The 26,609-nt window shown below is 34.2% G+C and overlaps 1 protein-coding gene across 2 annotated transcripts in view; it reads left to right on the top strand.

Annotated features, from left to right (window-relative positions):
* TTBK2 (tau tubulin kinase 2) overlaps nucleotides 1-26,609 on the top strand; it is an 84,124-nt gene that overhangs the window by 36,800 nt on the left and 20,715 nt on the right. The window contains exons 7-14 of one of the 2 annotated variants that reach the window (XM_085224857.1): nucleotides 10,598-10,663; nucleotides 11,201-11,293; nucleotides 12,256-12,381; nucleotides 14,269-14,426; nucleotides 15,474-15,690; nucleotides 17,210-17,421; nucleotides 18,736-19,339; nucleotides 23,384-23,632. In XM_085224857.1, the coding sequence (XP_085080983.1) occupies nucleotides 10,598-10,663; nucleotides 11,201-11,293; nucleotides 12,256-12,381; nucleotides 14,269-14,426; nucleotides 15,474-15,690; nucleotides 17,210-17,421; nucleotides 18,736-19,339; nucleotides 23,384-23,632 (1,725 nt within the window). The remainder of the gene's footprint in view (nucleotides 1-10,597; nucleotides 10,664-11,200; nucleotides 11,294-12,255; nucleotides 12,382-14,268; nucleotides 14,427-15,473; nucleotides 15,691-17,209; nucleotides 17,422-18,735; nucleotides 19,340-23,383; nucleotides 23,633-26,609) is intronic. The other variant, XM_085224858.1, reaches the window with a different exon arrangement.

The following is a 26,609-nucleotide window of genomic DNA, read 5'->3' as shown; positions in this document are numbered from 1 at the left end:
CTCTGAAAGTATCCGAACTAGCAAGTTAAAGGGTAGTCTAAGGAACTCTCTTTTGCCCACTTTTTGGGTCAAAGGAAGGGTTACTCTATGACTGTTTTCCCCAACTTCCTCCTGTCCTCCCAATGAATTGATTTTTTGGTTGTTATTCAGTTGTTATTTAAGCCAAAGAAAAAGCTTCGAAAGAGTCCTCTTCCTCATGGGTTTATTCAGCATGACCTTAATATTGAGCGTGTAAACTTTCCAGTAATTATTTAAAATATAGATTAAAAAAACAAACTACCATATATTCAGGAGATATTTTAGATCTGAATTGCTATGTTTTATTTGGAAATTTGAAATGTTAAACCATACCAAGCTGGAAGTTGTGATTTTTTGAACAACTAGGAAAGGTAGGGCAGTTTCTCTGATAGACTTTGCATTAAAGGAGTCACAAGATTCTTACTTTGAACATTAGCAGAAGTATTTAAATCCAAAGGAAATGAGTGTCCACCAGTATTTTCTGACGAGTTACCCATGCTCTTTACTGCTACTGTCAACCACTGAGTAACAGACAATAACAGAATTCTGAGACCTGCTAAGGCAGAAAATACAGCAGTGGTCGTGCGGCCTGACCCATAGAAAAAAGCACAGAAGGCAGAATGCAAATGCTTAGATCTTTTTATTCTCTAGTCAAATGGTTACAAAACTGTTCACATCAAACCACAAGCTGAATCATGTTCAGATGTTTATGTACAAAACCAGTTAAAGGCAGATTGCCTTTCTTTAGCGCTCGGTTTCTGAGGATTTTCCAGCAAGTGAATTTTATCTTGAAATATTACTTTTGGACAACGACAGATGGTGTCCTGGAAATTACTTTAAGAAACTGAATTCCACACAAAACAAAACAAACAAAAAACCAAACAACGACAAAAATATACACAAAACCTTCTTGGAATGCTGTGCAGAAATGTGTTGGTAAATGTCAAAGCCAAGTATTAAATACATTTTGAAAGCTTTCAAAGTCTATCATAATTCAGTTAAATACAGAGAATACAGAGAGAAAATATACATCGTATATGCATAGTCTTATTTTGTATGGGTTTTTTGTTTGCTTTTCCTACTTTATGAAGATTTTGAAATGTTATGTATTCGAATTACATGGTATTTCTTGTAATATTCTGGATGATTTTGATTGCTGAGGAGGACTAGAGAATGCTTCCATCTCACTCTGCTTAAGACTTGTGTTCTTGACATAAGGAGGTAGTTGTGGATTGTTTACTTCTGTGGTGAGAATGGAACGTAATTCTTGTGGTACTGAAGGATTAAACACTGCATTGATTAAATGCTTTTTAAGATGGGCAAGAAAGTGGGATAATTTTGGGAATTAAAGAAGCAGCGATGAAGCTACAGTGCTGTAAGAAAAAAGATCGCTGTGAATGTTTTGTCCTCTCTGAAGGCCGTTTGGACCCAGAGACATTAAAGGTAGATGCTCATACATGCTTCTCAGTATTCTTTTCAAGTAAATACTGTTAGAATCTGATCTGCAAAGAGTGTCATTACTTTAAAAAAATAAAAAATAAAAAGCCAGAGAGGCTGTCCACAGGCAGTATCAACTAAAACTGATGCTCTTCTCTGTATTTGCCCCAGTGTCCATTTAGAGTTTATGTCAATAACTTTTCCCTGGTAGTACTTTGACTCCATGCTTTTATAATAAATAAGAGACTACACATGTGAAGTTTTCAAGAATAGCTACTGAACTTCGCTTAGGGTGAAAGTTCAGATTAAACTAAGACACTCTCACCCACCTGCCATTAAGTTTAAAGAGTAGGCAGCACTGCAATCAGCTGCAAAATTTGAAAAATTTATCAGGTTTCCATTTTTTGTAAAGGGCAAAAAGATGCATTATATCTTCAGCAGTCCTTGATACATTTTCTGTTTTCAGCAACACCAATTGAAGTAAGATTCAAGAACAACCCGGACAGCTTTTAGAAGTACAGTATTAAATGGCAATGGATTAAATGAAAAATACACCAAAAAAAAAAAAACAAACCCACAAAAAATGTTACTGAGACTTGTGTCATACAAAGTCTATAGCAAATAATTGACTAAAGTATGTTAACTGGTTGAAAAGACCATTCTTCCAACCTGTCCAAATCTACTGAATGCCAGATGCAGCAGGGTAATGGTCTATATCATTTTGTTAAATATGCTGTTCAGTGGTTCTTTTATCCCTTTGTTTGCTGGCACATACCTTATGCTATCTCTTCCCACTGATGTTCTTTCAGTCTCTAAGTGCATTACGCAGTGATGTGATTAGTTGAAGACTGTTCTCATTGAAACAAGTAAAAAGATATTTATTTTTCTTCTTAAAATCTTTTCATACTCCTCAGTTCACTTTCCTATCTTTAACATCTATTGTGACTTACATTTGCAATAAACCTTTGCATTCCTATTCTTCATTTAATTTTATCTTCAAGTTGTCAATAAAACATAATATTTGCTCAATTAAACTTGTGTAAACTTCTCTAAAACTCATCGTTCTCTGTTATGATAAAATTTTCAGCAATCCCTTGGTTATTTCTTTATCATTTACTACAATTTCTTCTATTTTAACCTTCTATTTTGGCTGTCGTTATCATATGAGTAGATGTTACTGGAGTCGTGTTTCACTAGTGATTGCACTGCTGTGTCTTTAGGCTGCAAGTGATGAAGGTGACAAAGAAGTGTTGTGGTAGTTAGTTGTAGGTGTTAAGTACCTGCTGAGCTTAACTGGAGGCATGCCTTGGCATGGAGTGGGAGCTGTGCAGCTCCTCAGGCAAGGCACCCCAGGGCTTTGCAACACTCCTGCAGGGTTCATTTGCTTAGGCTCAGCAAACGTTCTGTTTATTACTTTCGTACCTAACTGGTGACACTGTTGCACAATCCTCCTTGCTGTCATAGAAATATTCAGGTTGCAGGAAGGCTGATTAAGGAAATAAACCGTGTTAATAAGTTCTTATCTATATGATATTCCTTTCCAGCTTTTGTACATTGTTATACTCTAGAGTACTCCCTTCATAAGTCGTCTGAGTTATCAACCATTATCTTATAATATAATTTCAAAGAAATTATTTTAACATTTACTTTGAATAGTCTCTCCTAGGATTTTAAATGCATGTTGTGTCTGGAGATGGGCTCTTTTATTAAGCTCCAATAACAGAGAACGATTTTGCTTTGTAAAATGTATTTAGAAAGAATTTCAACCTTGTAATTCATGTGTAGTATATGTTTAGACTGTTGGTGGATAAATAATTTTGAGAAAAAATGCATAGCAAAAAGATATAGAGTGAACAAGAAGTAATAAAGAAAATAAAGGAAAATTTAATATCTGTATGCTGTAAATCTTAGTTTATTGGAATAATGTTCTGATTGTGTGTTTCTGCAACAATTAGCAAAAATCAGTTCAGCTCTTGTGGCTCAAATAAAAACAAAAGAAGGAACAGTAGAGATGTATGTGATGTAATTCAGCTGCCAAATAGAACTCCGGTAAGAGTGGAAAAACTTTTTACTGTATGTTCTTTGTTTCTAAAATAAATATTTTTATTAATAAGTAATGATTCAGAGGCAATGTTGAAAGAGAGCACTAGGGTTACTTTCTGGAAACCTGACAATCCCTTCCTGTTACAGTCCACTTCTCCTTTTTCATGTCTATAATGTTATATTTTCCACATTTTGCTACTGCAGAACAAAGAAAATATTTAAAGAATAGATAATTTAAAAACTACGCTTTTAATTTTTTCTTCACTAAATCTACATCACTTGGACTGCATTATGTGAATTTTTGGAAATAGATGAAGTTTGCAAGATTTCCTTCTAAGTTTTGATCTATGTGTTTAATAGTTAAGAACTTGTAAAAAAAAAATGTAGTACTTCAAAGAAAACCAACTTTGTTTCAGTAAATAGAGTCTAAGAGTCTAAACTGAGTTATTACAGCTTTGTATATTCTTTATAATTTTAGTCATATAGTAAAGCAATAACTGTTTAAAATCAGAGACATTGTATGGAAAGGAATAAACATGTAGCCTCATTCTTAATCTCCTATATACTCCTTAATTCTTTTCTTCATATAATTTGAGTTGATAAGACTGGAAAGTAGTTAATTTTTAGTTTTTTTCTTGAATCACAGGAGAAACTGAAAAAGTCTTGGATTTTTATGTCAGAATATTTCCCTAAAGGGAAATATTGTCTAATGGTTATTTTCTGGAGAGACTAAGCGAAGAGCCATTTGGGTTTTTTTTGTCATTGTTTTCTATAAGCAGGAATCTGCATGAGTTGGAAGAGTTGTGACACTAGTCATTTGAGGCTGCATATCTGAATAGTTTATAGCTAGTTTACAGGAAAGACGAGATTTAGTTTGTAGAGCTTTGTGCAGGCAGTGTTTTCTTCCAGACTATTAGGTTTCAAAAGTTTTTGAAGTCACGCATCATATATAGTGGTGTTATATCTACCAGTGTCATGCTATTTACTGTATTTCTCTGCCATAATTTCCTTCAGAAAGAAAGAAGACGATTCTTTAAGATACAGTCTTAAAATATAAATGTTGAATTTTTAGTACCGCTGAACTTGATTCTTGCAAGTTTGATTGAATTAGTCAAAGAAAAAATGAAGGAAATCATCCAGCTGGTGTTGTGCATGATAGTATGCAGTGAAAAAGGCAGGCAGAGTTAATGTAAAAGTTGAAAAAAATAGCAATGTGAATCAAGCTAAAGGGTTTCACAAGTAGAGTGAATAGATTAATTTCATGCAGTGTGATATTATTTTGTAACATCTCTATGGAGTATTCTTGCAATGATGAAATGAAATGAGAAATGAGGAAAAAAACAAAAACACACACACAAAACAACAACAACAAAAATCCAAACACCTGAAGATGGGAATTTCATTGAGAGGAAGAGTCTTTGTGGTTTGGGTGATAAATAGAGTTTACTATCTATTAATATTTTGCCCGAAGGAAAAGGCTGATGAATAGTTGAGAAATGAAAAGGATTTAATTCTTACAGTACAATACTTTGTTATTTTAGGGGTATATCGTTTTTTTTCTTTTCAGTGGTGCATGGAACATGGATATAATATCCTAGCAATCAGAACAATTTAATTTAGAAATTCGAATGAGTGGTATATATAATATTCTAATACAGCAGTTTCTTTGTTTTCCTTAGAATGGTTAGATGCTTTAGGGAAGAATAGGCTACAACTGTCCATTTCCTGCTAGGATTTGGTATTATATTTGAAAAAATCTAAGTTATTCCTTAAATGGTGAAATTGACTATTTTCCTGTGGTTTTAGGTACTACTTCCTTTATGCCTTTCAAATGTCACTATTTTCAGCTCTGTACTACACCCAGCCTTTCTGACCAGGATCCTAATAGTTGATGTTAGCAATTCTAGGGATAGGCATATGCTTACTTGCTGCCTAAAATGCTGATTGACCAACTGATGGTTGTCTCTTGAGATGGATGTGAGCCATTTCTATTGAATTTCAATTGACTGTCTCTGTGTCACAGTACTAATTTAGGTTCTCTAATCACCAATTTTCATTAAACTTGCAGGAACTGAAAGTCTTTGAGAGCTGTCTTATTTGCTTGAAATTAAAAGCTATTATAGTGGAAAGACAGATGGCTTGATCCAGTAGAATTCCTTTCCTGGTGAAAGTAGAAGCAAACCAAAATGAAAACAGAGTCTCTAGTCTTTAATTCTTTCTGAGCTGTGAACTTCTCTGATTTATGAAAAAATATTACAAATGGTTTAAAAAGAAAACATTTTTTTAATATACATTAACTTGTCAGCCTTAATTTTGCAGTCTTGAAATAAGTCTACTACTGAATTAACTTTGTAATGTACGATAGTATCATAGTAAGTACTGCGTATGATACATACAAACAAGTAAAAATTAGGATCTGAGTTCTCTCGTCTGCTAAGAACACAGGAATTCTGATAATGCAGTAAAAGCTTTTTTTCTTCTGGAGATGAGAAAAACATTATTTCTTCTGTTTGGAGAAATCCTCTGCTAGTGCATTAGCTTGCTAAATAAATTAGCTGATCTTCCTCTTATGGTAATCTCTCCTCCATCTCCTGGTATAAGACAAATCACACACAGCAAAGTAAACATGCACATGGAAGATGTGAGATGTATCCTGTGTGATTTTTTTCACTGGAATAAGTTTAGCTTTGTGATAGACATACGGTAGGTTGTTACCACTTCCAGCCTCCAACTTGCCTGCTTATGAATTTGAAAACTCCACTGTTTTCAGCTAGTGCATATCAATGCTGAAGTGAACACTCCAGATTGAAAATGCTCAGGAGCTGATTTATATACCAAGTGTTGCTGTGATGCTTTTTATACCACAGACAGTTGGTGTTAAATTTTTATTTGTTACCAAATGCCTTTTAGAATCCACAATAACAAAATGAAATTGTACTGCTAGATGTTAACTCAGCTCGTTACTCAGCATCTGCTGGAACTGTGTAGCAGTATGGAAATCACAGTTTTTGTTTAGGTAGAATGGAGATCAAGCTGTATGTCCTACTGATAGTTGGTAGGAGATGGTTTAATAAGTAATTTTCAGTGTGCGTACTCTGTTTTAGTGGCTTAAATGGTTTTCATAGAGAGCTAGAAGTATGACTTTGAAAAGCTGTACATTAGAGTGATAACTAATCATGATGTATTACTTATCGTAAAGGCAATTGTGTTTCAGCTATCTGATCTTTGCTTACCCAGATGATCCCTGAATGTTTCATTTTCTTTAAACTGATGCTAATGCATGCTAAGCAATAAATTAAATTCCTAAGCTTATATCCACAAAAAAAAAAAAAGGGGTGACGGAATGTGCCATTTGATATAAAGAAAGGTAAATCCTAAAATTGGATTCCCAATAGATGAACAGAAAAGAGGATTCTTTACAAAGGGAAATAGAGTGGCTCCTTCTCTACCCATCCTCGTATTCAGCTTTAGAGACAGTATTGAGAAGGCAATGTTCACTGCCTGAGCTGGTTTCTCAATGTAAAAGCCTAAAGGTACTTAAGAATTACCAGTCATTGACTGGTAGAAAGATACTTGTAGTGTGTCAGATAAAATAAGAAGGAAGTCTTTATTGTTTTTATTTTTTTCATGTTTATTATATAGTTTCTGTGACTGTAGTATAAAAGTAACTTTTATTCCATTTAAAGTTTTCAACAATGCCCAGAGCATTTATAGAGTTACTGATCTGTGTTAAAGGAGTATGATTTGCTTCCTCTATTGACCCATCAAAGAACCAGTGAATGTGGACAGGTTTGTAAGCTTAGTGTCTCAAGAATGTGCAAACCTGCTTAGAGACAGTAGCTCCCTTTTCTAGTAGCTCCTGATTTCCTTCATGTAGTTTTATCTAAAAAATTCTCGAATGTTTCCAGGACAGAGCCATGTCCAGGGAAAACTGATGTTGCATGCAAAAGTAGACTTAAAAAAAAAAAAAAAAAAAAAAAGCACTAAAACCCACTAAATTTAAAGAGGGGGAGGGGGAAGGGAGGGAATGAGCAGGGGAAAAAAATGAAAAAACAAAAAACAAAAGAAAAAAAAAAGAGTTAATTATTTTATTTGTCTATAATGTGGTCCATTTAATCAAGGATGTTAGTGGAATTCACAGATGCACTGAAACATGAAATTTACCATATCTTTACTGCAAATACTTTCTGCAGCTACATGCTCCAAATATTCAATGATAAAAACACCACTAACCTCTTTTTTTGTTGTTGTTGCTGTTTTCCCCTCAACAAGGAAATTTTGCTTTGCTTTGATAGCACGTTTCTTAGATACGGGATCTGAAAGACTATAAAAGTGGATCTACAAGAATATTATTTCTCAGTTTTTGTCAGATTAACTCGGGGGAAAAAACAAGTTAACATGAGTAGTAGCAGAGAGGCCACTATATTTGAAAAATGTAGCGAATCATTCAGGAAGTTACTATTATTGCCTCTAATGCTTCTCTTTTTCTACATGAAATGTGAAGTGCATGAGGAGTTCTGAAACAGTTTGAGAAGTCTTGCAGATGCTTAGAAGTCTATAAAATCTCTTGTGAATTGAGCAAACATGCTTTGTGCTACCAGACCCATAATTCGTGTAAATTACACAGTATAATTAATTTATTGTTGAGTGGGATTGTAATACCACTTCTAAATAGTGGTCAGCTGCATTACTAAAATGTGTTTAAATGTGTCTTAAGAACTGGAACACAGTTAAAAATCCTTTAAAATCAGATCTATGGGTACACTTCAGGACAGTAGCTCTTTAGGTTGGCAAAGGCTTTAGATATCCTTATGAAGTAAAGAATTCAGAATTCATTTCACAAACTAATATATAGAAAGAGTTATCATGCATTCTTTTCCCTGACCAGTGATCCTGAGATAATAGAAAGTACTGGAACTCTCCCTCTTCCTAGGGCAAATAATTTCATAGGTATATTTAAGGATGACAGTGGGTTCAACATTCAAAAATAATCGACTTAATGCACAATGAAATACTTCCATTAGACTTTTCTCCCCAGGATAGTGCTGAAATAGGTTAAACTGTTAATTTCTGCAAACTGAATGGAGTCATTTAGATTCTGTATGCCTTTTCTTACTCTCCTTTTTTTTTCCCCCTTATCAAGCAGCCGTTTTTTTTTCTACTTGGTAACAACTTATTTGTCTACTTGATATTCTAAGAATAAAAGCCTCACTCTATCCTTGTTTTCATATTTTTCATTATTCTTAGAAGAATGATAGAATTAGCTTGGTAAAAGTGAATATATAGTCCTTTCTTTTTAACATTCATGCCATAAGTTGAAAACAGTATGTGTATGGTTTAATCTTCTGAAATTTTAATTCTCTTGTTTACTGAATTTATGGTGTTCTAAAGTTGTATTCTCAGTGCCCTTCTGAAGACATGCTGTTGATCAAACATTTTGGAAATGTATTCTGATTGACTTGGGAATGATGCTGTATTGTTCTCATTTGGATAATTTCTGGTCCTCAGCACTATTGGGAAGGAGAAATATTTTTTTTTAATAAAGGACTTTATTTTCTTCTGAAATTTGGCAGTACTACAAAACACTTAGAGCTATTCTGTTCATTATTGTGTGAGTTTCTGCAGCTAGTGTTGTGCTTTGTTTCTGGGTAATGTTCAGAGTGAATGTTATGATTGAAGACAGTAACTCAATTGTCTGCCCTCCTAAACAGAAAATATGTTCTGAGCATTATTCAACCTTTATGAGAATGTGAGGGATCTAAGATGATCTAAATGTAGAGTATTGTCTGAGATCCTGGTCATATTAAAAATGTCCTAGAAATTACTTTCCACTTTAACACTAATTCATTTCTCATTGTATCTCTGTAACAGACATTGATTACATGAGCTATTAAATCACTTTAGAACACCTTGCTGCAGGATTATGCAGAGTTTAATTGATAGGGTTACTGACAATGATGGCAGCTCCTGATATACTTAAATGATAGTTCTCAGTATTACTGGTATTTTATTAATAGGGCAATGATTTTGTATTGTGATTATCTTTGTGTGTATATCAAGATTTTTCAATGTATTGTGCAGAATTTTGTATTATCTTAGGAATTGTCATAGATCTCAAGTTTCTCACATTCAGTGTTGTAAGAGACAAAAAGAATTATTGATTGGGAAGCGTACAAAGGAAAGCAAACTTTGCAGTTCCAGCAGTTCTCTTTAGTGTATACAGAATGATTGATCAAGAGGGGTAGAATGGATTGCATATCTGGCTTAGGCAAAGTAATAACACAACTTTGTAATTTTTAAATTGTTAAATATACATTATTATCATTTATATAATTCTTTTTGTAACGTTTTACATGAAGGAGGGAAGGCTGGCAAAATAGATTCTGTAGTTATAAAACAGCAGTTGACTTTGTAGTTGTGTAAGACCTACAGTATGAGGGAAGAAAAGCTGATATTTGGAAAGTAGGAAAGAAATAACTATTTTTAATTAGTGCCAGTTGTGAAACCCTTGTTGTTTATTGTTCAGCCTCATCTTTCCATGCTGTGGCTGGGACATGAACACGTGGCTGTACTTTCCTTTGGAATTTCTCAAAATTTAGTGGTTTGCTGATTCAGCAAATGATTTGGTAGAATGTTGCGTGTATGTTTTGATAAGTACCTACTTGTGCCATGTATATATTGGTGCATTTGAGCAAACTGGAAGTAATTGTTATGTTTTAGGTCCTGTCAAAATTTTGAGACTCAGACTTCTACTAGTTAATACCAGGAGATATTTCATTATTGGAGGAGAAAAAGAAATATTTCTGTCATTCACAGATTTTTATTTATTTATTTTTTTTTTGATGCATGAGTTAAACAGGACATGATGATTCTGGAGAACAAAAACTGGCACAAATGTATGATTTAAGAAACTATGATGTGTTGCTTTCTGATGCCTATGTAGGTTTCCACTGATAACTTGCAGATAACACAGCAAATTGAAATAAATCAGTGATAGTTGATATTTGTTGTGGCTCCACACTCACTTGATGGGTACTTATTTAACTGTTCATAGGGCTTCTTTCTGATGGAATCTTTTTTTATTGTTATTCTTCAATAGCCACGAGCTGTTGCTGGTTTTCGGGGAACAGTACGATATGCATCAATCAATGCTCATAGAAACAGAGTGAGTATCTGAAACTGTATTATATCCATCTGAAGTAGCTGAAAGCAGAAATGCACTTGCTATTGATTTTGTTTTGTATCTTGATGTAGGTAGATTTGTCTTGTAGAATTATATACATCTAAATTTGGGGAAAAGATGATGTAATTTACAGTAATTGAGAGTAAAAAAGGTTTCTGTAAAAATAAGTGATTAATGATTATCTTTGGTCAGTTGTATTGCAAATTTTATAGAACTGAGTTCTATAGAGTACATAATCTCTAGCATGTTTTCTTACAATTTAAACAGCTCTTCTAGTGTAAAAGCTCTTCTAGTGTAGATACTACGTAATATTAACATGCTTCAACTTTTATCTGTATCTTTTATGGAAATACAATTGTCTGTTCCTAACTATAATTAAACATCTATTTTAACAACTTATTTGCAATGTTTATTATATGATTTTTATGTGTAGTAATGTAAATCTAACAGTGAAGAGTCTATCTTCTCTTTTGTCTTACATGTTTTTGTAAGATGCATTAGAGTAATTCTTTCTCATAGGAAATGGGTCGACATGATGATCTCTGGTCCCTCTTTTACATGTTGGTGGAGTTTGTGGTTGGGCAACTACCTTGGAGAAAAATAAAAGATAAGGTAAACCTCGAAGTGGAACCAAAGAGCATGAGTAAAATTAGTTCTGAATTGCAAGCAGATGCCATGATAAAGATTCCACAAAGAATCACTGCTTTGTTATTTTATACATTATTCTTTCGAGTATTTTCTAGTATTCTTTTTCCTAATATCATGAGATAAACTACAACCAAGCCTTATGAACTGATTTAGTGGGAAAGTTTATTGTTACTTCTAGTTTGAAAATATTTCAAAAAAACAAAAGTAAGTGTATACATACCACTGAATTTGTGTTCTTGTTCTCACTTGGGTATTTTTTTTTATTTCACCTTTTGGACACTGAGCATTATTTATCTATTTTGATTATTTGTGAAGTGGGCATTTCTTATGTGCTGATGAACAAAAATTAATCAATTAACATGCAGTACTCTTTTGGCACATATCTTAGGTGAAATATTCCAAGAAAAATGGTATTTAATTAGCCCATTACTATTACTTCTTTCAATTTCTCCTGAATTTATATTGAAACTAGGTTACTCCTGTAGTTCATGTGCTAGTAGATGATAGTGTGCTATAGGTAGCTTCTTTTGGTTTTGATATGCTCATCTGTACTAAGCAAGATCTTCTATGATGTATTGCAGTGACCAAATAATCATCAGAAATTGATTGGACTTCAGATGATACAAGATATTTTAATCTTTAAAGCAGACTCTTCAGAAGGGTTGAAATTTCTAATGATATCAGGCAGCATTCAAGCACAGAAGTGAACAGCTTTTTATATTAAATTTGAAGTTAGTATATTATTTTTGCGTATGTACTGATGGCAATCTCTTGCTATCTGATTGAGAACTGCCTTCCTCAGTACTAATCAGTGTAACACACCTGTCTTTCTGGTTAGTATTGTTTTGAATGACTGTGAGATGGCAGTGTGGGTATGTAGCAGAGAACAAAGGTATGCTAACATTTTTTGTATTATTTGTTCCTAGGAGCAAGTGGGATCCATTAAAGAGAGGTATGAGCACAGACTTATGTTGAAACACCTTCCTCAAGAATTCAACATCTTTCTGGATCACATTTGTAATTTAGATTACTTTACAAAACCTGATTACCAGGTAAACATTTTTAATTTTTGGAATCTCTGGTTTTAAATAGCAGAAATTTTATGCAGTTGCATCTTCAATTTCCTTTGATTTCATTGTCTGGTCTTGAGTGTGGCAGTCTCACTTATAGACTTATAGAGAAGATTATTCTGGGAGTTATTGGAAAAATATCTGAAAGACAATGCAATCATTGGTTATAGACGACATAAATTCATGAGGGAAAAGTCCTGCTTAACCAACTTAATCTTTTATGACAAGATTACCAACATTTATGAGAATATTACCAGCATTAGTTGTAGGAAGCCAGTTGTGGATTTCAACTAAGCTTTCTGTTTCTCACAGTATCCTTCTGGACAAACTGTCCAGCATATATCTAGACAATGGATAATGTGGTGGCTGATCGTTCAAGTTCAAGTGATTGGAGTAGAATGATTACATCAGGCTGTTGGTCAGGCACTAGTGGGCTGTGGAGAGGCAATCTCTTAGGTTTGGATGCTATGCTCATATTCTAGGCTCCACTGAGTGCTCTTTAAGTTAAATTGATGAGATTGTTTTATAGTAATAATCACTCAGGCAATTTTCAGAAACCTTGAACTCAGCACCCTTGATACTTACAGCTGGATCATGAAATGAATCCATGCTTCTTTTTTTTCCCTCTGCACTGAAGTATTGCCTACAGAGATCACTAGAAAACTAAATAGTCATTTTTCTTTGTTGAAGAGAGTATTGCTTGCTGAGATAGGCAGCTTCAGATTGGTGATAAAGTGGTGTACTTTTAGTCACTCACTGTTGACCCATATTTTAACAAAAAATTAAACTCAAAAATATAACTGTTTTATGCTAGCACGTTGAAAACGGCATTTGTTTTTGCATTATAGCAGAAATTATAGAAAAGATTTAAAGGAGAATGATGTCTAAAGTAATTTGAGAGAAAGTGATGAAGGTACAGGAAAAATCGAATAAAGGGGAGTGTGAACGGGACAGAATGAATTGTGGCTTTTTGCAGTTCAGTAGGGTTTTGGATTGACAGAGATAGATAGCATTTTTGAGAGCTCTTAAGAGTAAAGATGAAATGAATGCATTTTGTGCAAGAAAAATGATCCAAACTTCCCATCCATTTTAAGTTAGAAAAAGTAGGTGTTTTTAAAAGAGGCAGAGAAATTTCCAGCAACCTTGATCAGAAGAAAGAATGAAAACAAGAGATTTAGCTTTTAGGAAAAAAGTATAATTTGTCAAAAGCAAGAGATGATGTGATACAGTCGCAGCCTTCCCACCAGTTACTGGAATGAGACAAAAGTTTTCCAAAGCAAGAGGAAAGCAGATGTAATTTCTTTCCCATGGACACAAATTGGCCTAGATTAATTTTCATAGCATAAAATCAGAGAGGAAAGCTTCCTCATGTGGCTTTTGTGTAGTATGGATGTCAGCACTGGATAATATAAATGATGCATGGTATTAAATAAAAGAAGTATATAAATTAGTGAATTGGTATTCTTCCTATGCACTCCTGATTAATTCCGTAGCATTTAATGATTTAATGATTAATGATTGTTGAATATATTCTTTCATCCTTCTCTCTTGGAAAGCTGTGGCTCCTATTCTGCAGCAACTTAGTCGTGCCTATGTGTACATTTCTACCTTTTTTGCCTCTCTTATCATCTAGAAACACGGGGAAGATTTGGTTGTCTTTTCTTGCTTATTTGTTTTTAATGTAAAACAGAAGTTTGTGTATCTTACATTTGAAACATTGCAAAAATGATAAATGATAAATATATATTCCTGGAAAATTGTCACTCAGAATCATGAAGGAATATGCTGAATTATTTTTGGATGATATTTCTAAATTGTTTGATCTCTGTGACAAAAACGAAGCTAATGATCTTTTTCCTTCATTTTTAGCTTCTCATGTCTGTATTTGATAACAGCATGAAAACCTTTGGGGTTATTGAAAGTGATCCTTTTGACTGGGAGAAAAGTGGAACTGATGGTTCTCTGACGACGACGACAACTTCAACCACACCTCAGTTACACACTCGTCTTACTCCAGCTGCAATTGGGTATGTATGCACATTGTGTATGATCACTGAAATTAATTCTGATGGAATGGAAACAATTACTGAATCTGAGAAGAGACAAAAGTTATATCGATAGCTTTTTTAGTAAAAAGCTGACATTGCCTTATCTTTATGCTGTGTTAAATAAAGTTATTCTAGCTAAATAAACAAACACATGGATCGTAGCAGGTATGTTTTTTTAAACACACACTTAAAAAAATCCACAAAAAACTACAACGTTTGAATAAAATCATTAGAACCTACAGAGTAACTACTGACTGGGCTATAGTTAAAATGATACTAGTTTGAGAGGGAGTTTTTTAATTTCATACACGTGAATTATGTGATATGTAAGATATATTCAAACTTTACTGTTATCTTCATTATTCTTTGAACAGTCAAATTTGTCAAACTGTTTTCGAACTATCAGTCCAAACATAGCTCTCGTATTAATTAAAATAGATACTGGAAGAAAGAAGTAAAAAGATTAGAATATAGTAAATGGTACCTATTAATGTTCGTCTTCCATTAGGACTCGTCATTGAAGTCAGGTACTGTACTTTCCAAGGTGATAATTCTGGTTTACCATATTTTACATGCTACCATTTGTTCAGTATATTTCTGTACAGTATAGAAAGTAAGACATTACTATTCTGTCAGAACATCCTGGTTTATTTGGATCAATTGATGGTCCTTGTTGATTTCAGGAGTGCAACCAATATGAAGGACTTTATAGTCCATTTCTATTCCAGAAGTACCAAGAGGAGAATGTTATTCCAGTTACTATGAATTGTTATATGCAGATACTAAGCAACAGTTGAATTCCATTTGGAAAAAAAAAAGCCAAACATTTTTCAAACTGAACAGTATTTATAGAGGATTTTCATCCAGTGATGGAAGAAAATAGTATTTATCCAGCGCTCTGTAGTAGATATGATCTCTATCAATTTTTCTTCAAAAATTACTTTGAAAATTTTCAAGCAGCAGCTTTTAAGTGTTTTTCACATAATTAAGTTTTTTGACTTTTCCAATATTTTTCTACTTTTGTAGAATTGCCAATGCCACTCCTATCCCAGGAGATTTGCTGCGAGAAAACACAGATGAAGTATTTCCTGACGAACAGCTCAGTGATGGAGAGAATGGTATTCCAGTTGGTGTCTCACCAGAGAAGCTGCCTGGGTCCCCTGGGCATCAGCGTTCTCAGGAAAAAGACGTTTGGGAAGAAATGGATGCAAACAGAAACAAAATAAAACTAGGGATTTGTAAGGTATTTACAAATTTGTATTGTGAAGATTTACAAACAACTTCCTGTCCTCATGGTACGCAGTAGAATATCATTAATAATACAGTCATGCTTGTATGAATTACTCAGAGTGATCTAAGTAAACAAGATTTCATGGTAGAGTTTACACTTTTTATTAGACCAATCTGCGTACTAGAAAAAGTAGACAAGCTTTTGGGCTTTTCTGGTCTTCATGATGAATAATTTTAAACTGATAATTTTAAACCTGAGGCTCTTTCAAGCTTATTCTGAGAATGTAGTTTGCTATGAGAGTGACGTAGTTTGTAATGTCATTGGTATCATTTCTTAATGTGATCATCATATTCACATTCTTCAGACATCATTTCAATTCTTGCTCAGTGTGTGAAGCCAAAGCAGATTTTTTGTATTTTGCATGAGAAGAGTTTAGATACAGAAAATACAAAAAATGTTTTAGTATTATTTATTATTTTTCAAGTGACAAATTAACATTAAGCATGATTGGTAGTATCCTTTTAGTTCATGTGGTGGGGTTTTTTGGGTAAGATATGATACCTTTCTACTGATGCAGAGAGATTAAAGGGTTAATCTTTTGGAGAGAAAGTTTCTTAAGTTTGACATGTAGTCTCTCAGAAGTGGTTTCTGTTTCCCTTGTTCACAATCACAGCATTTCATATTTTCAGACAAAATCACTAGCCTTCATATTCAGAAAATGTAGCTCTTTTTCTTGATACAGTTTTTGAACAGAAATGTTTTAAACAACTCAATAGGCATGTGTTACTGAAATATTCTTTAGATAGAGAGATGTCTAGTTTTCAGGCTTGTTTCTAGAAAAAAATGTGTTGTGGTAGGCCATAAGACATGGTGCCTTTTTTCAGAGTTGCTTAATTTTTGTTGTTGTTGTTGTTTTTGTTTTTATTATTATTTATTTTTACCAAAGAGGAAAGCCAATTGCTCTGATTTAAACAAATGCAATTTTTGTTAGTTGCACCTGTTGAAATTAAGGATAATCATGATTCTCAAGCTTCAAGTTGTGTCCAGCTAGTATACCAGATGGAATGCAGTTGAGCTAAGATAAAGTTCTAGGTTGAGGATCATAAGGACAGCTTGGAAACTAACTTTTCTGTAATAAGAGCTGCTAGCTCTGAAGCAGTCTGAAGATGCTTCTAAGTGACTGATTTCAAACTACTTTTGAGGAAAATTTTAGAGATGGGTGTGAAAAATAAATATAAATTTAAGTATATTACTTTTTTGTTTTATTTTTGTTTAGACTCTTGTTTTTAGACCTGCCCAAAGCTATTGCATTACTACTGGTACACTACTAAACCTTTTTTGGATGTTGTGGGTGCACGCTGAAGAGCATGTCTAAACTATCTTAAATGTGGTGTGAGCTTAAGGAACATTCCAAATACAAATTGGCTTATCAATGGATAAAATCCTGGATGGTATTCACTATACAATTCTGTGTCTTCCTCTATTTTGCCATTCCTAGTGTGTTATGTTTTTACTTTTACTTTTTGTGCAGGCTGCCACAGAAGAGGAAAACAGCCAGGGACCTGTGAATGGAATGCTTAATGCACCAAGTCTAGGTTCTCCAGTTCGTGTCCGCTCAGAGACCACCCAGCTGGACAGAGATGTCCCACTGGTTCGAAAGCTGCGTTCAATTCACAGCTTTGAACTTGAGAAGCGTCTGACATTGGAGTCAAAGCCAGACACCGATAAGTTTCTTGAGAACTGGTAAAGAAATTATTTCTATTTTATTTTTATGCTTAGATTTTATGTTGTTAAAACGGTATAATCTCTCTGCTGCTACTCTGTCAATTTACAGCACTTTGTGAAAATACTAAGCGTATTTTCTGAGTTGTGCTTATGCAAGCTACAACAAACAATAGCATATATGTTCAAAACATTGCTCAACTTATTGATGTTGTGGCTTTACCTAGTCTTTATTTAAAAAAAAAAAAAAAGGAAAAAAAAAAAAGGAAAAGACTAATGCTAGTATAGAGCTAAGGTCATTTTTTATAAAAAATCTTTTATTACAGGGTGATGTTTATTAACTTTTCTTCACTGGAATGGTCTTGACATTTGACAATCATTACAACTCATCCAAAATAAGAATGATGACATCAAGTGCTCAGTAGAGCTAATGTGGGACTGGTTGCTAGGAGATGAGAAGGACAGCTTACAAGAAGCTGAGTGTTTGTTTGTTTGTTTGTTTTTTAACAAAGTCAAGTTAGAAGTCTACTTGCATCTAGCAGATTTGGTTATACTAAAATTGTTGAACCAACATAAAAAAAAAAAAACACGCAAAACTGTTAGAAAACAAAGGTCTTAAAATGGAATTTGAAGACAGAGAAAGGAAAGCTATATCAGAGCTGATTAAATCAAATTTGCCCATACACAGAGAAAATCAAGGAAATAAAGAAAGGTGCATTGTAATCTGTCTGAGAGGCAGCGGTTGAGGTGGGACACAGGAGAAGATAGATGAGATGTTGGCAGTGGCAAAATCCTTCTAATACACCATTGAGGATTAGTAATTTTAATTTGTTTGAAACAAATTAAGCAAAGCATAAATTGGGAATCAATCGAAAAAACAGAAACACTGATTTTTGAAAGCATCTTCTAACTATTGTTGGAGAATTCTGTATATACTGTTCCACTTGGATTCTTTGTAGCATAGCTTAAATGCAGATGGAAACCAGAACACCGAGCTGTCAATCGCTCATGATTCTCTCTGCCATTCTCTTAGGATAATTGCCTTGATATGTGTGCAAACTTCTAAGACCACCCAACCGTTTTTACTTGCCATACAGTTATTTTTTGAAGAAGTGGATAATAAACATCACAGTGAAATAATTGTTTTCTTCTCTATATTTGTTTCTCTTTTCTTTGGCTTAAGTTATGGAACTGCCTCAAGTTGTAGCTCTTTCACTATAGGTTTTTCTAAAATGTGGCAACAATTTTTTAGGTAAATCTGGTTTTCATCAACTGAAAAACTATCAAATGTAGCTTACATCATTAGTAACTAATTCAAATATTTCTTTTCTTAAGTTTGGAGAAGAGGCAGAAAGACTTGAACGCTGCAGCAGAGACTGCAGTTGCTGCTGTTCCTCCTCTTCCTCAGAAATCACTCATTCCTGCTCCTGTGGCTGCCCGCATGGACCATGTTTGGCACTATGATGAAGAATATCTTCCAGATGCTTCAAAACCTGGGTCAGCTGGTTCTCCAGAACAAGTTGATGGTGTTGTTGGCAATGGATTTGTAGCTGTCAACTTAAGCTCCTGCAGGCAGGAGATTGATTCTAAGGAATGGGTGATAATAGATAAGGAACGGGATTTGCAGGATTTCAGGACAAATGAAGTTTTAGGGCACAAAACAACTGGAAGTCCCTCAGATGAAGAGCCGGAGGTACTACAAGTTCTAGAGGAGTCCCCTCCAGATGAGCAGCCCAGAGAAGGAGGCTGGGCAGGAAACAGTGTCCATGCCAAGAATCAAACTTCAGGGGTGGAGTTTATTCTAGCCATGGAAAGTCATCCTGCTTCTTCTGAACAGCTTACAGACAAATTGGAACTTCTGACAGGAGCTGCTGGACAGCTCCTTGCAGCCACCCCTACAAGTCCTATGGAAGCTCAAGCAGAAGGAGCACTCACTCCGGTAAGAAAAACGCTCGCTGTTTTATTAAATCTTTCTTTGCTCAGAATTATGTGAGGAGATAATTAGTGAAAAAGCAGTAAATCAATTGCAATAGTGTTACAAAAATTCGTAATTTTATTAGAAATGGGACTTGATTCTTGAGGGGTAATCTTCCATGCTTTGTTATGAGTATTTGCTTTCTCCCGTGGACTTGGATAATCGTTCTGCAGGTATGATCCACGGAATTTACCTCAGTTAAAACATACTAAGGCTCTATTTATGCAGAGGTTTCTAATCAATGAAAGTAACACATATAAGATGGTATTAATTATATTTGTCATACATAAACATAAAATCACAATGAATGTGTAAAATCCTGTGCTACAATCTTTGTTGCAAAGGTAAGTTGGAAATGGTACCTGAAATCTCTAGAACAACACCTGTTCTAGAAGTGAGCCAAGTTACGTAAAAGACTATACTTTCCTCAAGGACCTGTACTTCTGTACATCTGTGTGGAGGCAGCATGACATGCTATTTGAAACAGGTAGGACAGACTATCCTAGTCTTCAAAATATTTGTTATGTGATGTTTGAAAGGTGCTATGAGTTTTTTTTTTTTTTTTAAAGCAGTTTTGTGGTTGAACTAATCTTACTTTTCATAAATAGAGTAATCTCCTTAATCTGACATCCCTTACGGTAGTAAATTAAAGTTTACTAAAAATGATAGCTCAAGGTAAATGTCATGCTGTTTTTTTTCTGTAATGCCATCAATTATTTTTTTCTTTACCACAAACTTATCTGTCCTCTATTTATCTCTTAGGGCTATACTTGCTACTGCCAGTGCAGTTCAAAACAAGAAACACAATTATGGGAGAAGGCAATAGCCTGAAGAGGCTATTCTCTGCCTGCTGGTTGGATTTTTTTTTTTTAACCTCTCAATGTGTACAACTGCTGCCAAAGCCGTAGTATTGAGATAAGAAAGTCTCCTTTGAACTGATATAAAGATAACAGTGACGAATACCACAACCCCTTAGTAAAGCCTGTTATGGCTCAAAAAAATGTACGTATCTCACACTGTATGATTTGGCTTAGCACATGCTTCCTATTGTATGTTGGACCACAAAACCAAACTGGGGAGCAGAGTACAGTTACATGACAGCAATGTGAAATGCTCAAGATAATGATTCCCATAATAAAAATGCTTTGAAAGACTTTGCGTAATTTTAATAGTGAAGTTGGTGCTGTGTTTGTGAAATGATAACAACCTTAATTAGATTAAAATGTTTTTGTTTAGTAGTTTTATCTAGATAGTTCCTTCCTGACAACAAGTACAAATAATGGGCAAAGGATCATATTTTACTCTTCTGCTAGTTTCAGTTATATTGAGTCTGTTACTAAGAGATTGGATCCAATAATGTAAGTTTGGGACTATATATCAAATGGCTTAAAAGAAGTGTTACTAAAAGGGGCTAAAGATAGATGTTGAAATTTCAGAGTATAGTATCTTAGCATAATTTCTGAACACATTACTCATTTCAAATGGCTTGAAACCATTCTAATCTTCATAATCATCATGTTTCTTAATATACCTCCCATATGGATTTCTAGTGACCTTATCACATTATCACTTAGGAGAAGGTATGATGAATTATGGTCTTAGAGTTTAAACTCTTGAGAGTTTGAGAATTCAGATGGCTTTTTTTTTTTTTTTTTTAAATATGCAAGCACTTACTTTAATGTTACAGTAAGTGAATGGATGAAATATTTTTAAGTAGTAGCAAGGATGTTTCTGTATAGAAAATTGAAGGTTTCTTCTCCCCCCGCACCCCCCTCCCCCCCTCCAATTTTATTTTCTCCTGAGGGTAAGAAATGGCTGATCTGTAGTCCTTCCATTTGCAGGTAATTGCTTTTCAGGATATCATGTATATACGTGGTTTTTCTGTAATTGGTGATAATATCATTTCTTACCAGTTACACACAGCATCAGTGCTCCTATTAAGAATGTGAGATTGTAGCAGTTCAAGAGGGAAATCTGAGCTCAAAGAATAAGAGAAAAAATATGTAAGTTATTGGTTTGGGATTAGCAAGTTTTAGGCTTAAAAAACTACAGTAAATTATGCTATCATTTGTGGAAATGCATGTATGTAAAGAGATAATTTTCTTATTATCAGACATGGTTTTGCAGTCACACAGAACAGATTACCCAGTAAATACAAGTTTGATGTTGCTTGGTCACGGGCATGCAGTCAATTTCTGTTGAATTACTCATAGCATGCTGGTATATATGTGCTGACTGTATGATTTCATGTTGGCTTGTAGAATTTGGCTTCAGCAGGACAGGCAGTATCTGATTTACAGTAACATCTGCTGGTGTTATGTTAATTTGTCAAAAGAATTGGAAGTGATATAAACTATTCAGAAATTTACATTGGAGCAGCACTTTGCATCCTATTGCTTTTTTCTTTTTCTTCTTTATCTGGTTCTAAGAGTTCAATGCTGAACTTACTGTGTTGCTGAGCTATGGCCTCATTAGTTTACCATCTTTGTAATGAATTGCAATGACCTCCATATAGTGGATGCACAAGACTGCTTGCAACATAAGATATTTGTCAAGTAGTTATTTCAGCGTAAAAAACAACAATGGTGTTAAAGTAATCCAATATTCATCAGCTAATGCCTGTTTCAACTTCAATTTAAATTAGACAACAGTTTACTCTGGTCATATTTTCTTGGCAACCTACTACCAAATATATATATGCATGGTTGCAGAAGTTATTTATCTCTGTGAATGCACTTATTTTTATTACTTAAAAATATCACTGAAATTAGCATTTTATACATCGAGTTATGTCGTATCAATAAAACTGCTCTTAAATTTTCATTTATTGGAGAGTTCTTAGTTCTGTAGTGTTCATGTGCTTTATATTCTCAGTTTCTGTTTTTCTGAGATACTGGAAATAATTTTTTTTTTTCTTTAGTTGAAAGATAGATATGTAGAAAGGGAACTGAAGCTTTAGGATTGACGCGAGTGAGAATACCTTTTCCTTGGAAACTGCAATGCTGACAAATGTGCTCTGTTTCCAAGGAATACAGGTTAGAATTGCAAATATCACAACAGGAAATGGAAAATCATGTTTGTATAGCTTGCAAAAAAAAAATTTCCGTATCTCTACTGTTCATGGATTTGTCCAAATGTAATTAGAACAAAACCATGTAAGCCGTAAACAGTAATCTCACTAAGAGATTAGATTTAGATGTGTCGCCACTTATTCAGCAGAGGTAAAAGCCTTGGAAGGGATCAGTTGGTTTCAGAATTGTGCATCAAATCTATAGGCTTATTAGAATTATTGATAACCAATTAGAAAATGTACTTTCTTTAAAATTATTACTTTGGACCACTTTGACTTTACCATTCTGTTGTTTTTGCTCTTTTCTAAATGCTTGCTTGATAAGATACAAAATGAAGCAGATGTTGATGGATTCTCCAGGCCAGTGTATCCTGCAAATTCAATTCTATGTTTGGGAAATTTCATTGTCTAATGCTAATCTTACTTATTAATCCCTTCAGTAAGAACCCTTCAGTGGTTCTTAATATACACTAATATAGCCATAGTTACACAGTCATGTAGGTAAAGCAATCAGTGGGTGCATATGCTAAAATTATAATGATCATAGAAAACAATGCTGTTGAATGGATATGCTGTGCATTTGTGAGGACCAGCCAACAATCAGCTAGCCTCTCTACGTGGCGACCCTGGAATGGACTGTGTTAGTTCATTAAATGTGCCCTAGGTTCTGACTGACTGAATGACAGGAGCCAGCAGGAGAAAGGATGCTCGCTTCTGACTTGAATGTTAGATTATTTTTTTTTTAATTGATGGAAAATATGGTAATTAGACTTTAAAACAACAACAATCACAAAGAAATCTCTTAAATTATTAGCTTTTACCATGTGAGGGAGATTGCAGTGCAGTCTTCTAAGAAAATGCATATATGCAGGACAGAAACAAGAATTACTACAGAATTGATTTCTGAACCTTATTTTTTCCCTGCCATGTTCTCACAGCTCAACTCATCTCATATGCTGCATTTCTCCACTCCAAGAATTTCAAGTCCCATCCTCCGCACCATGAGCCCTATAGCCTATCTGTCCATCTACCCGGACCCTCTGAAAGAGGCTGGTTTACCAAGGAGTCAATCAGCTGAGAGCCACTCCTCTTCTTCCCGCTCAACTGGTCGTAGGCAGCTTCCTGTCATTCCCTGTGGCAACAAGTTTCCCCCTGTCATTCGCATCTCAAAAGCACAACTTCAGCAGGTGAATAAGTCTTGTCTTCATAGAAATGACTGCGTTATAGCAGTCATCTGCAAAGGTTTTTAGTTGCTCTGCAGAGTTTGGTACTAGGTGCATATGCTAGTCATACTGCTACACACGACGTCTTACAAAATACTTTGGAAGATAAGATGTAATAAGAAAATGAGAATCGATCTTACTAAAGAATTGAGGCAGAAGTTCACTTACGAAGGTATATGTAATCCCATTTAGACATGGTTACTGTGGATCACAGGTTACTGTGATCTGGAGCATCAAATATTTCTGGAAGATAGATTCCCATCTACAGAGGGAATTTCTCTTGGAAATGATAGGATTAATAAATCTAAGAAATATGTATATTTTTTTTCTTTCAAAATGGAAATTAAAATCTTTTTTTTTTTTAAATTTAAAAATTTTCCTATAATCTATCATCAGTAGCAGGTCGATTTTGAATTGCTAATGCATATTAAAATTTGAGCTACTGTAAATTATTTTAACGTGAGGGAATAGGTCATAAGTTCTACTTACAGCATCAGGAATTCAAGAATTGTTCTACTGCTTACAGTACATAAAGCAAAGATGAGAACTGCAGGTTAATAGCTAATGGAAATGTCACTGGAGAAAGCAGAATTTTCATAATTTTGTATTCCCAGTTTATTTACATAACGAAAATGAAGAAGACTCAAAATCAAATTAAAGTTTAGTGTAATTTGTGTATTATTAACAAAACTGTTAAAATTTGCTAAGCAGCATCAGCTTACATTGACAGTAAAGCAGTATGACATGGCATTAATGCATAAGGCTGATCATCATCATTTTACCATTAATATTTCATTTGGATTATATTTTATATTGTCATTTTTTTCCAACTTATTTTTCAATATAACTTTATCTATGTGAAAGATTTATTTTTCTCCATGAAGCGCGCGCGCAGAAGTATTGATTTTAAAAGTTAACCGTCATCATTAGGTTCTTTCAAACTTCAGTAGGATCAGTGGTGAGTGATAACAGAGGTGAGTGAGTACTGACTAGGGAAAAGGACTTTGGAGAAATTAATCATTAAAAATTAAGCTTTGGTGTTAGTTTGTATCGCGGGATACGAAATGGATGGGTATTTTTTTGCCTGTACATCTGGAATTAAAGTTTTTCAGTTAGAATGTATCGCAGTTTAATTACCAAGCTCCTCACAGTACTCAAAATAGATTTTCATACAGAATCTTGTCTGGCTTCCTTAGTACCCAACAGTTGCAATATTAAAAGTGGCTCTGAAGTGGTATACTCTTGTCATGTGAAAAATAATAGGTATTGTGCCAGGTGCTGCTACTGAGCAGTGTGAGAAAGGGAAGGGACGAAGATTATATGCAGGATTCTCAGCCTTCTCTTTCTTTTTACTTGGTAAGTCCATTACTGCTTTGTTCCTTTTCCTTGATTTTTGACACTCCTGGCTTTACTGAGAGTGTCATTTTCAGAGTTTCATTTGCTGTGGAAGTTACAAGCATCTGAATCTTCAGTTTATTTCCACAATGCAAGCCTTATGTACTTTATGGCTCATTGAATAACTGAAATAATTTTACAGATCAGCCTCTTTTTTACCTTTCAGTGATGTTAGGTACTTAGCAAGTTGGAAACTCCAGCAGCATGAAAGATGAATATGCATGTTAGTAACCTGAAGCTTTTATCCAATTAAACTCTAAAAAATATTTTAATACTACTATGTATAATTCCATATAAATATTTGGTACTGAATATATTTTTCTGTGTTTACTGCTGCTTGCCATTTAATTCAGCATTCATACCTAATGAATTGCAGAGCTCAGAGATCTTCACTGTTGAATTTTGTTTCATGTACTAAAAAGTAAATAGTGATACATTTGTTCCTGAAATCTGGCAAAGGAGTTTTCTTTCCTGATTGTTGATGAGTGAGGGTTCAGGAACTGTATTGCAGCCTCCTTTGGATTGACATCAGATAGATTTGGGTAATGAGATTTATGTATATTCTTCATTCACAAGAGCAGTGAGGGTTATTGGATGTAGGTCCACCTTTATTTAAAAAAAAAAAAAAGAAACATTTATTGGATAAAGATAACTCTTCTCTTGCTCTACATATATGATGGAGGAGAATTGGAGTATTTTTCTTCTCTACTTAGTTGCTCAACTTGCAGCATTAGAGCTGACAAAAGGCAGAATGAATTCTTTGATGGTACTTGAATCTGAAAAGTGAGGTCACAGTGCAGCTAAGTATCCTTTTCTTGAATAGAGTATAAAATTGTATAGCAAAACTCCATGAAATGTAACATTAATTTCTGTGATTTTTTTAAAGCCAGGTCACTTATCTGAACATTGTTCACTAGAGAAATGCATAGGATGGTGAGTGAAGACCATGGAAAAGGAGATGGAAGTGTAATAATGACTGGCCAGAGCTGTGTATGAAAAGATAGCTTAGATAGACATCCTGCTAAAAGTGAAAGTATGTCTTGAGAAACAATCAAAATCAGCAACCATTTATTTATTTATTTTTATTTCTATGGTTTCTCAATTCTAGCTCTTCAATAAGAACATGAAAATGTTTTCTAGCTGTGGCAGTCTGGCACTCTTCTATTGTACAACAGCCAATTTAAAATTATTTTAGAATTCAGCCTTTAATGAATGTAGATTCCGTATTTGTATGTCATTCTGATGTTTCTTCATTTTTTTTTAAGTGCTTAATGAGACATGTACAAACAGGACTAATTTTAAATTCATGATTTTATGGCTGTTTATTCAGTTAGGGAATGGTAATCTGTGTCTCTTGTGTAAAGCAGTTGGAATTGGTTAGCACTTTCACATTTATTTTCTCCTAGGTCTTATTTTTCCCAGTAAGCTATCTTGCTGCAGTGTTTTAAAAAGAATGTTATAGGCGTATAGTTATAGTATTAGCTACAAAGTACTTTGAAATCTTCCCACACAAAATACTGTGGAAATGAAAGCCATCATGTCCAAG

The sequence above is a fragment of the Meleagris gallopavo genome, chromosome 5 (genome assembly GCF_905368555.1).
Source record: "Meleagris gallopavo chromosome 5, MGAL_WU_HG_1.1, whole genome shotgun sequence".
Classification (NCBI taxonomy): Eukaryota; Metazoa; Chordata; class Aves; order Galliformes; family Phasianidae; genus Meleagris; species Meleagris gallopavo.
The sequence above is the reverse complement of the archived record's forward strand: the minus strand, read 5'-3'. Positions and strand labels throughout refer to the sequence as shown.